The 12,821-nt window shown below is 44.0% G+C and overlaps 1 protein-coding gene across 1 annotated transcript in view; it reads right to left on the minus strand.

Moving 5' to 3' along the window:
• plekhg2 (pleckstrin homology domain containing, family G (with RhoGef domain) member 2) overlaps positions 1-12,821 on the minus strand; it is a 45,069-nt gene that overhangs the window by 21,543 nt on the left and 10,705 nt on the right. The window contains exons 2-3 of the mRNA XM_082955534.1: positions 7,400-7,477; positions 1-103 (exon numbers count right to left, since the gene is read on the minus strand). The exon at positions 1-103 is cut by the window's left edge and continues 301 nt beyond it. Coding sequence (XP_082811660.1) covers positions 1-103; positions 7,400-7,448 — 152 coding nt within the window. The 5' untranslated portion in view covers positions 7,449-7,477. The remainder of the gene's footprint in view (positions 104-7,399; positions 7,478-12,821) is intronic.

The following is a 12,821-nucleotide window of genomic DNA, read 5'->3' on the forward strand; positions in this document are numbered from 1 at the left end:
ACCGTGTTGACCGAGGTGCAGCTCCCGCGGGAGGCGCGCTCCGACGAGGTCATCCTACCCACAATGCTGCTCAGGGAGGACACGGAGGAGGGGCGCTTGGCAGCTGGGTGAGGGGAGAAGGGAGAAGATGGAGAGAAAAGGAGGAGATAGTCAATGTCATGCCAACATAAATCAACACAAACTACTCCAACCAACCAACCAACCAACCACGCAGGCCTGTTTTAACCCGACAGGCTTTTCTTGGATCACTTTCACACTTCGCTGAAGTGTATAAAAAGAAATCAGTTCAAATTACCAGGTTGGGCTGCCAGCAGCAGTTGGGAAATAGGTTGACACAGGTGCTAGAACACTTTGCCTTCATCTTTTTTGGAACAACTAGACAAAGTACTTACAGTACAGCTACAAGACTAATATGTAGGTTGGTTTCTGCCATGAAAGTCAGAGCAGGCTGACTGAACAGCTTACTTTGTGTTCCTCTGAACATGACCACAAAGCTGCCATGCAGGAAACAAGGGGTGTCAAAAAAAAAGGTGTAATTACGAGAAAACCTTCTCTTTTTTTCACAGTTTGGTTGCTACAATCTCGCTGTCAATCTTCTTGTTCTGGCAACCTCCTGCACTTTTGTGCAAAAACACACAAAGCCAATTCAGGGCTGACAGGAAACAGAGAGACCAATTTCCTCCCCCCAGCTTGATCTGCCGGTCGGTGGACTAAATTCGCTGAGGTCCCAGCGACCCCCTTTATTGGGACCATCTCAGCGTTGTCAGGCAAGGCCAATTGAACACAGGAAACAGAACACTAGACAGAGAAAGGTTCTGTCTGCAATCAAACAATTTGAGAGAATATAGACTGGTTGTCATGGTAAATGAGCATGAAATAAGCCCAGGCTACGAAGAAATAGTTTCATTGTGTCGAGAGTAAAATGTAGAACTGGTGGTGCTACAATGGTTGCCCACTTTAGAAAGGGAGGGCCAACCGAGAGGAACAATCCATCACTTCCTGCGTCATAATGGTTCAGTTTAAAGGACTGGTACATGCCCTCTCTCGCTCACGAACCCTTACATGACGACAACGAAAACAACTCCTTATTTAGCTACTGTATGCCATCCTCAACAGAAGCCAGGGCCACTGTTTTCTTCCTAAAGTGTTACCGGAATCCCACCTTGTAATCAGGATATCACTATGAATCGCAATGAACCATGATGGCGCAATTGTTTGTCTGTGACTGAGGTGTGTATCCCCATCTATCAGAAGCTTCATTTAACCATTAGCTGTTGCAGAGATTCACAATGGTTTCCTTGCTCGAGGACATTCACACACGATTCTAAAGCATTTTCGCAGAATTAATTGTCTGAATTTGATTTAAGTAAACTCATGAGCTGCTTGAAGGGCAGTGTTTATCTACGTTGGGCTGATTCCATGAAAAGCATTAGAATGACTCCAGTCTTATATGGACAGAAAATGACTTGGCTTCAGTAGAGAAAAAAGAGAAAGACAGCAGAATATGCCCTCCAGCTAAACATAGAAGTGAATGCTTGACTGGGGGTAATCTCCATTTAGTAAGATGCCGGGTGAGACTCCTTGTGCATGTGTGCATAACATTTTTTTATCACTTCAGGAAACAAAAAGGTAAATTATGATAAGCTATCCTATTAAAGTCAAATGTATTATAAACAAGGATTCATTAACTTTTTTTTAAATTGGTTTGTTTTTACAATCGGTTAAAAGGTGGTCAAATAGCCCTTATTCTATAAACACACTGGATATTTATGTTAAGACACTTGACTGCAAAAGGGCAGATGCATCGTTACTAATTAATTATATAGAAAAATGATATAATCAGTATAATTGCTCCAAAATCTTACTATACTTTCTAATTGCAGACATGTTACACAATGAATATTAGTGGTTTTCCATGGAGAGTGTCCAAAGTTTAATTTTCAACCTCACGGCTGCCCAATTGGGAATTACCTTATTTGAGGCTAACACAGACTATAAACTTGCAGTATGTGTACATGGATAGAGTTTCCATGGTCATAAGTCAAATCACTGCATTACGCAGTGCTATATTGCTCTAGTCAAAGCTGATACCTGAGCCATTGTCTTTATCCTCTCCCTGGAGCCTGGGCGGCAGCTGTTGTTTTCCTACACTCCCATTCAGAAAAACTAACACTCCTAGAAAAAAAGATGCTATCTAGAACCTAAAAGAGTTATTTTCCAGGTAGAACCCTTTTGGTTCCAGACAGAACCCTTTTGGGAGAGTTCTACCTGGAACCAAAAAGGGTTCTCCTATGGGGACAGCCGGAGGACCCTTTTGGAACCCTTTAATCATGGCTGAGTAGGATATTGTTGATTCAACTAATCCTCTTTTACACAGTAATGTCACTGTAATTAAATATTTTGGGGGAAAACTGGCAATTGAGTCATGAGAGTAGAATGGATTCAACTCAAGAGACCCATGTGGGCTCAAGTGGAACATTCAGAAAGATTTTTCTACACTGACGTATCACCAAAGCTGCTCCACGGTAGGTATATACAATCGCAGTATTTTCCCTGGCGTCAAAATGTTTAAGACAGCCCACCAAAACACAGACGTGGGCTGAGATGAGATCAGAGAGAAGGTCGGAGAGGGAGCCCAAAGGTCTGGAGTGGATACATGTAATACTCTGAATAATACTGCCACAATCAGGGTTAAACATGTTAACATTATTGTACTAACACAGGATATATGTCCAAAGCCATATCTGAGGTGACCAGTCCTGTGCACACTAACCTACCCAACACTCATAGTAGTAAACTCACCAAAGAAAGAAACTTCCCTTTTTCAGGACCCTGCCCTTCAAAGATAATTCATACAAATCCAAATAACTTCACAGATCTTCATTGTTAAGGGTTTAAACACTGTTTCCCATGCTTGTTCAATGAACCATAAACAATTAATGAACATGCACCTGTGGAACGGTCGTTAAGACACTAACAGCTTACAGACGGTAGGCAATTAAGGGCACAATTATGAAAACTTAGGACACTAAAGAGGCCTTTCTACTTACTCTGAAAAACACCAAAAGAAAGATGCCCAGGGTCTCTGCTCATCTGCGTAAACGTGCCTTAGGCATGCTGCAAGGAGGCATAAGGACTGCAGATGTGGCCAGGGCAATAAATTGCAATGCCCGTACTGTAAGACACCTAAGACAGCGCTACAGGGAGACAGGACGGACAGCTGATCGTCCTCGCAGTGGCAGACCACGTGTAACAACAACTGCACAGGATGGGTACATCCAAACATCACACCCTTCGGGACAGGTACAGGATGGCAACAACAACTGCCCGAGTTACACCAGGAACGCTCAATCCCTCCATCAGTGCTCAGACTGTGCGCAGTAGACTGGGAGAGGCTGGACTAAGGGCTTGAAGGCCTGTTGTAAGGCAGGTCCTCACCAGACATCACCGGCAACAACGTCGCCTATTGGCACAAACCCACCGTCGCTGGACCAGACAGGACTGGCAAAAAGTGCTCTTCACTGACGAGTCGCGGTTTTGTCTCACCAGGGGTGATGGTTGGATTCACGTTTATCGCCGAAGGAATGAGCTTTACACCGAGGCCTGTACACTGGAGCGGGATCGATTTGGAAGTGGAGGGTCAGTCATGGTCTGGGGCGGTGTGTCACAGCATCATCGGACTGAGCTTGTTGTCATTGCAGGCAATCTCAACGCTAGGGCCATTTCCCCCCAGAAATGTCTGGGAACTTGCAGGTCCCTTGGTGGAAGAGTGGGGTAACATCTCACAGCAAGAACTGGCAAATCTGGTGTAGTCCATGAGGAGGAGATGCACTGCAGTAGTTAATGCAGCTGGTGGCCACACCAGATACTGACTGTTACTTTTGATTTTGACCCCCCCCCTTGTTCAGGGACACATTATTCCATTTCTGTTAGTCACATGTCTGTGGAACTTGTTCAGTTTATGTCTCAGTTGTTGAATCTTGTTATGTTCATACAAATATTTACACATGTTAAGTTTGCTGAAAATAAACGCAGTTGACAGTGTGAAGACATTTCTTTTTTGCTGAGTTGTGTACAGCGCTTTATTTGTTTCAGCTGCCATTTCCCGAGTATTTGTTAAGACATTATTTTGCAGAAATGGGTCATTTCTGGTACAGTATATAACAATTAAATACAGTATTGTTAAACTACCTTCTACAAACTTGTACACAGTGGTGGTGTTGTAATCCCATAAAAACAAGAATGAGCTATTGACCATGTAACCAGAAAGCCAAATCAGGTAAATATTACTGTAAAATAAAGCATAACCACACTGGTCAGTGCCTTGAACAGTCTACTATTTCCATTTATCCAGTAATGGTCCAATGAGGGCTAAGGACAGCCCCACTAACTCAATCAGCAGTGCTAAAAGTCTCCTGCAGTGCCAAAAGGGGCATGCCTTCATCTACTGACGGTTATAATCTATTAGAGACCTACTCCAGCAAACAGCAACAGTCCCCTACCTGCTAAAGAGTGAGCTCAGCCTCTCCCCTGGCCTCCAGAACGGGATGCAAAACCACAACCATGTCCCTGTCAACGAGTAATTCACCACACTGCTGCTGCTACTGCCACACTTGGGCTCGGCTCCCAGACAGTCCCATACAGGCAGAGTTCTCAGACCACTGACCAGCCAGCTCCACACCCCACACTGAACTGTTTGGCCTGGATCCACCGCCCGTCCGCCGTTCAACCAAACTCAGTTACGTCAACCACACTCCAACTCAACTAACAGTTATTACAATTGATCGTTTTTCCCCCCAGACAGCACACCTCCATCTCACCTCGTTCATCTGGCAATGGCCTCTCTAGAGCACTTTGTGAGTCTGACTTTGTTCAGACTACAGAGACTACAGAGACAGGAACTGTCATTGTTAGCAAGAGACATGCAGAGTGTGTGTGAGAGAGAGAGAGAGAGAGAGAGAGAGAGAGAGAGGGAGAGAGAGAGAGCATGGAGCAGAAGAGTGAGAGGACAGAGACAAGCAGAGAAACAGAGGAGAAAGGAGCATAGGGTTTAAGGGTAGCTGCAGGAGAGTTTTCACCACCATAGGCCCTACCACCATAGGGAGGGATGGAGGGAGGGAGGGAGGGAGGGAGGGAAGAAGAAAGAAAGAAAGAAAGAAAGAAAGAAAGAAAGAAAGAAAGAAAGAAAGGGAGGGAGAGGAAGAGAGGAAGGGAGAGAGAGAGAGAGAGAGAGAGAGAGAGAGAGAGAGAGAGAGAGAGAGAGAGAGAATTTTTTTCCTGTTTTAGTACACCTCAGGGTTCAAGCCAATGATGAAGCAAGGGCAGAGAGGAGGCGAAAGCTTGGCACAGTTGCTATTTTCTGCTCTTTCTGAAACAGAAAAAAAGCTCTGAACCCCGCAGAGAAAACCAAAAGGACATGCTGGCTTTTCATGTTGCATTCACCTTATTTGGTGTTTTGGAATACTGATTATTTGGGGGAGTTTCAAGTCAGTGTGTGTGTCAAAGACGGCCTTTGAGAAAGAGAAAGTAAACAGATGACATAGTTTAGGGGAGAGATGGTCCTCTGCTCGCTGACATAACAGAACAGCCTGTGTGTGTTGAACGAGGCCTGCACCTGACAACCCACCAGAGGATGTGGTTGGAATCAAAACACACTGTTTTTAGCTGAGAGCACGTTTGACTTCGGTGCAGTTTCTAGGGGGAAAGTGCAAATGAGCTCAGTGAAGGGGTCATTAGCAGATTCCAACAGCGTTGCTTTCTGTTTGGCGTTTTAGGTTGGGTTTCTGTATAGCACTTTGTGACATCTGCTGATGTAAAAATGAATTTGATTGATTGATCAGCAACAACAATCTAGTAGGGAGTCACCCTGGTCCCCTGCCTCGCTGACTAACCACAACCTGGCCAAGTCACGCTGACCTAGTGCTCACAGGGCAACACAGTAGCTCCCTTGTCCTCTGGCTCAGTCTCTGTGAGATGTGTTTGACCAAAAGTGCCGTGGGCTGCCTGGTGGGCCTCCACTGGGCTCTGTGAGTAAGACGAACAAGCACGCTGTGTTTCTTTGTGCTAATCTAGATGAAACTCACTGGGCATTCTACAAAACAAACATTCTCACTTGAGCTAAATACACCTGAGGGACAGGCAGTCAGTGAAACATAATGCTTTAGACGGGACAAATTAGTTAGGAGAATGTAACTGTAACCTGAAAAAAGACATCATATAAAGAGAACCCCTGAAGTGAGTGAAAATATAGTGGACCCCTTAGTGACTAAAAGGCTTTCCTGTTTAAAGAAAGAATGAAAAAACAAATGTTTCAAAAAATATATAAAAGCAGTATAATATACTTTGCATTATGTGAAACAGTATTTTCTATGTTGGAATAAATGAACGTGCAATGCAGTACAATAAATCCCAGAAATGTTATCTTGTGACCCTTTACAATGCCGAGCCAAAGCTAGGCCTCTCTAAGGCCTTCCAACTTCCCTATGTTTACAGAGGACTTTCCAATAAGAAGTGAACACCCTTAAACAATCCAAATTGTCTGTGCAGTTCCACAACATTTTCAGTCATGATTGCCTCCGTTAATGTAAGCACTCTCTTTGTTGGGAAAAACTGGGGGGTGGAAGGGGGACAAACTAAGGCCTAAATATAGTCACGCTCAGAGCCCTCCCATGGTCTCTCCACTTCCCTCTCGTCAATTTGACAATTTGTACATTTTGTCATTTCTATGCTAACCGGACACCCTTATCTTGGGCGTGCTCTGTAGCCTATTTTTCATGTATAATCATACGTGCAGAGAGAGATTTCTTCTCTTTTTACCCCTAGACATTGTTCAACATTATACTTTGCAGTATAAAAACAAAACATGCAGTATTCAGAACATGCAGTCTAATTCTACACCCTTAACAAGAACTTCAATGTTACACCAAGAATCAACCTTGGTGGCTCTTCATAATGCTATCTCATTAATGAGTTCTTTCAGTCTCTATCATTAAAGATGCACTCTCAAACTTTTGTATCATTTCAGCCAATAGTTTTGAAAGTGGTGCTCACGAGCCGAAAGGGGTCCCCGTTTTTTGTGTACTATGTCATCCAATTGTGCACTACGTCATCCATTTCGTGTGATATATGATTTCATACAAATTTTGCAATTTGTGTGATATGTTATGAATCCAATTCGTTACACATGTATTGTGCTTAAGATCCCAGAGTGCATCTTTTACTATATTGTAGCTACAGTGTGAAACTGCTAAGATAACAATAACAAAACAAGATAAACACATTGAAAATATGAATTTACATTGACATAGAGCATATTAAAACATCTGATGTTGAATAGAATACTCTGACGTTACACAACAATAGCGTCACAGGTGTGACAGTACCAGTGTTGACCTCTGACCTTGGTTGCTGGGCTTTCTCTGGCTGCCTCGGCCCGCCCCCTCAGGCATGGTGTGATGGTATCACAGGAAGTGGAAACCTGCAAAGGGCAATCAACCAAAACATCACAAAAGAAATTAGCAAAATACAGTTGTCATTGCGCAACATAGGACATTCTGTAGGATAGACAACACTGCGAAGAAAGCATGATTATATCTGCAAAGAAACGTATTTTTCTATCCGTTGCCCACAAGAGAGTGTGTACCTAAGTAAATCTGAACTGGACCCCCATTTACAGTGTACTTTCATTTTGATGGGAATATAACAAGGTCTCTGCAATGTGCACTAGCAGAGAATGTGTTCGTTCTTTCGCCATTCACCGCTTTCAGGTGGCTGTTTTAAACCAGTTGTACAGCACACACAGTGGATGTTCCATGGATATATTCTCTCTACTGGTTGGGTGACACTGCTGAGGCCTCTTAAACAAAGACAATGAACAAATACCTGAGAAAGTACCAGAGTTGCAAGAGCTTCTAATTCAAAAAGGCCTTTCTCCAGCTATGATTCCAGTCCAGTGAAGCCCTCTCCCTTTGGTTTAGACAGAGCGAAGCCAAAAGCGATCTTTATCAGCACCGAAGTGCCTTCCGCTCCTTTCACTCAAAGAGGAAGGTGTAGAAAGGGAGAGGGGGGGAAAAGACAGCAGAACTTGGAGCTAAAGCAATTAAAAGGCTGAAACGTGAAAGATGCTGTTTGGGAAATAGGAGGGGAGGAGGAGGGCAGACACTGCCGCATGGAAGAATTATTTTCTCTTTCTCCATACACACACAAAAATAATATATGTCATGTTTGGCTGTGAGACAAGAATGTGCTCTTCTCTGGTCCTATAGCAGTGTGTTGAGAATGTGCTGTGGAGGCAGGGGACCAGGGCTGTGAGACAAGAATGTGCTCTTCTCTGGTTCTATAGCAGTGTGTTGAGAATGTGCTGTGGAGACAGGGGACCAGGGCTGTGAGACAAGAATGTGCTCTTCTCTGGTTCTATAGCAGTGTGTTGAGAATGTGCTGTGGAGACAGGGGACCAGGGCTGTGAGACAAGAATGTGCTCTTCTCTGGTTCTATAGCAGTGTGTTGAGAATGTGCTGTGGAGGCAGGGGACCAGGGCTGTGAGACAAGAATGTGCTCTTCTCTGGTTCTATAGCAGTGTGTTGAGAATGTGCTGTGGAGGCAGGGGACCAGGGCTGTGAGACAAGAATGTGCTCTTCTCTGGTTCTATAGCAGTGTGTTGAGAATGTGCTGTGGAGGCAGGGGACCAGGGCTGTGAGACAAGAATGTGCTCTTCTCTGGTTCTATAGCAGTGTGTTGAGAATGTGCTGTGGAGACAGGGGACCAGGGCTGTGAGACAAGAATGTGCTCTTCTCTGGTTCTATAGCAGTGTGTTGAGAATGTGCTGTGGAGGCAGGGGACCAGGGCTGTGAGACAAGAATGTGCTCTTCTCTGGTTCTATAGCAGTGTGTTGAGAATGTGCTGTGGAGGCAGGGGACCAGGGCTGTGAGACAAGAATGTGCTCTTCTCTGGTTCTATAGCAGTGTGTTGAGAATGTGCTGTGGAGGCAGGGGACCAGGGCTGTGAGACAAGAATGTGCTCTTCTCTGGTTCTATAGCAGTGTGTTGAGAATGTGCTGTGGAGACAGGGCTGTGGCGCTGGCGGTCTTTAGGAGCAATGTTCGAGTTCCAAGTTTTAATGTCATGTGCACAAATACAGTGAAATGCCATTTTTCTTGCAAGCTCTAAACCCAATAATGCAGAAAATCAATATCAATGTAGTACTAAAAATAACACAAGGTAGAACAAAAACACACAACAAATAAAAATAAGAAAAAAGAAGAACACGAGAAAGTAAGAAGTTATATAAAGGATCATTTCCAGTAGCATATTTGCAATGTGCAGGGATACTGGATAGATATAGGTAGATATGTATAGGGGTAAGGGGACTAGGCATCAGGATATATGATAAACAGAGTAGCAGCAGCGGAAATGAAGATGGTATGTGGCGTGTGTGTGTGTGTGTGTGTGTGTGTGTGTGTGTGTGTGTGTGTGTGTGTGTGTGTGTGTGTGTGTGTGTGTGTGTGTGTGTGTGTGTGTGTGTGTGTGTGTGTGTGTGTGTGTGTGTTGGACTGTCAGTGTGTGTGTGTATAGAGTCCTGTGAGTGTGCATAAAGACAAATACAAGGGTCAACTCAGATAGTCCATGAAGCCATTTTGTTAGCTAATTAGCAGGTTTATGGCTTGGGGATAGAATCTGATCAGGAACCTGTTGGTGTCAGACTTGCTGTGCAGAAGCATAGAGAACAGTCTATGGCTTGGGTGGCTGGAGTCTTTAACGATTTTCCCGGGCCTTCCTTTCACACCGCCTGATACAGAGGTCCTGGATGACAGGGAGCTCAACCCCAGTGATGTACTGTTGCAGAGGGAGGTGTTCAGTCCCAAGGTCCTAAGCTTGGTGATGAGCTTGGAGGGGACAATGGTGTTGAATGTTGTAGTCAATGAACAACATTCTCACATACTATAGATATTCCTCTTACTGTATCTAGGTGGGTGAGGGCAGTGTGGAGAGCAATTGAGATTGTGTCGTCTATGGATCTGTTGGGGCGGTATGCAAATTGGGTGGGTGTAGAGTGGATGTGTGCCATAACAAGCCTTTCAAAGCACTTCATGACTGCAGATGTGAGTGCAGGGTGTTTGTTTATGACTGGGAGATAGGGCCCTGACTTCCTCGGCACCTGCCCCGGTCGTCACTCTCTCTTGACCCAGATTTTTCACTTTTTCGCGGGACAGCTGCAGACAGCAGGGATGTCCTACATTGTAAAGACTCTCCTAAAAAAACTCCACAGCCGAAACATCATCGAGGAAGTACGGCGAGTGGCAGCGATAAGGGTACTCCAAGTCCAGTATCGGAGGGAAATGTTCTTGACACCGAAATTGGACATTTCTGTTCGAAATCTTCTAACTTGCTTGTTTTGAAAAGAATTTCACACCATGACAGAGCAAGGAAATGGCTTCATCTACTGGGAATGAAGCAATCCCTCTAATCTGTCACTGTCCTGAGTACCATTCTGTGGGTTGTGTAGGAGTTGAAATTGAAATCTTCAATATTGGGAACAAAGAACAGTGTCTTTGTGTTTGTGTTGGCATGACGCAGGCCACAGAGGCCTCTCTTCATCTATCATAATGCTTCATGTCTGCGATGGAAGTCAAACGTTACTTCATTAGCCAAGTTTAATGATCTGTTCTGGACTTTTTGCAGCCATAAGAAATGTAGAAATTGCCCTGGAGCTATTCCAAGCCGTGTCCTCAAAAACATATCTCACCACAACTCCCCCATTTCATTTCCAGAGCCTGTTTCCAGTACTGTATTACCTCATTAAAAGCCACGTCTCTTCCTGTAAGCGCTACGATGAAGACATCAGAACACCACTCGGCCCTGCCGGTCTACCCCATACATACTTTCTTGGCTCCACCGCTTGTTTGCTGTGAAATTCCTGAATTCCAGAAACAGGATTGTGGTAAGAATGAACTTTGCTTCCCCCTACAAAACCTCTTAAGAGTAGTTTCTAATAGTGTTTGTCTGTGGGGTTGGGGTAGTGTGTGTATGTGTGTAGGGGGGGGGGGGGGGGGTGCAAGTTGTTGGGTTGTTTGAGAGAGAGGGGTGGAAATGGGCCAACAGCTGGTTAACTCTGAGGTTACAGTCAGGATAAAGAGGCTCTGCTGAAGCGTGAAGCGTAGCAGCCACCTCCAAGCCCCCTTGTACAACAGTGTACACTGTACTGTTCTCTGAGCACACCATGTTCCTGGTACATGTCACTTTATCATTATGAAGGATAGGCTGTGAGAGGCCTCTTCAGGCCCTGTCATTTGGCACATTTTGGTTGGATCGCTCCTGCTGCCGCTCCAGGTGCATCCGAGAGCGCTTTCAGCTCAGCTATGCTATCTGACACGGCCGACGGATAGAAATCAACCTTCGCGCTGACAGAACCCAAATACGGGAGAGAACAGCTGGACAGTTGCTTCAGAGTGTGAGTGTGTGTGTGTGCATCTGTGTGTGCTCTGTGTGTTTGTTTTGTGTGTCTGTGTGTGATTGTGTCGGTGTATGCCTGTCGTGTGAGGGAAATAAAATTGCACTAGATGTATATTTTTTACTTAGTTCAGGCTCAGCCTGTACTTTTCTATAGTGATGTACAGTTTTAGCAACGGATGTGTTCCTTTTCCATAAAACAGTTATTAAAAAAACAAACCATAATGTGGCTCATTAAGGCCATAATAAAATGGATAAAGGGATTATGAAGCTATATTCCTAGTTAAAACAAAAGGTTTCTAATCAAAACCCCCATGAGTCTAATCATAGACGTAAAATCCAACAAAAATCACTTTGTGTTCTAATTCCCGACATCTACTCTAAAGTGAATCTTCTGAAGTCAGCTTAACTGTCATGCTCTGCAATTCATTATTCTAATGCAAGTGTATGATCTGCTGTTGAACTCATTGATCAAGTGTCTGTTATGCTGTTGAACTCATTGATCAAGTGTCTGTTATGCTGTTGAACTCATTGATCAAGTGTCTGTTATGCTGTTGAACTCATTGATCAAGTGTCTGTTATGCTGTTGAACTCATTGATCAAGTGTCTGTTATGCTGTTGAACTCATTGACATAAAGTGTCTGTTATGCTGTTGAACTCATTGAGATAAAGTGTCTGTTATGCTGTTGAACTCATTGACATAAAGTGTCTGTTATGCTGTTGAACTCATTGAGATAAAGTGTCTGTTTTGCTGTTGAACTCATTGAGATAAAGTGTCTGTTATGCTGTTGAACTCATTGATCAAGTGTCTGTTATGCTGTTGAACTCATTGAGATAAAGTGTCTGTTTTGCTGTTGAACTCATTGAGATAAAGTGTCTGTTATGCTGTTGAACTCATTGATCAAGTGTCTGTTATGCTGTTGAACTCATTGATCCCATCCACAGAACCATGCAGACAGTCGAGCCATTACTTGACTCTGTTGATTCCTATTACCAATTGCATGATTATAAACAATTGCCTGATTCCTATTAACAATTCCATCCCGGTCGGTCCCATCTGGCCGGCCAACTGGTCCTATCTCAAAATTATAGGCATGACGCAAGATAGGATTCCAAACAGATTTAAATAACAGTTATTGGCTATCCAGCAAGCTAGCTAGCTAATTTTACTAGCTAACAGTGAGGAGAAACAATAATACAAACATTTAACTGTTTTAAATCTCTAAAACTGATAAGCTGGTTTTACTTAAAACATATTTGGACATTCTGAAGCGTCTGCGGGTCATCCACTGCCATAGGTTCCTCAGCTCTACCATCTGAGCTGACAGCTTATAGCTCACAATCCAAACATCTCTCAAAAACATACAGCGTGACCTC

Source organism: Salmo salar, chromosome 09 (assembly GCF_965601325.2).
Source record: "Salmo salar chromosome 09, fSalSal1, whole genome shotgun sequence".
Taxonomy (NCBI): Eukaryota; Metazoa; Chordata; class Actinopteri; order Salmoniformes; family Salmonidae; genus Salmo; species Salmo salar.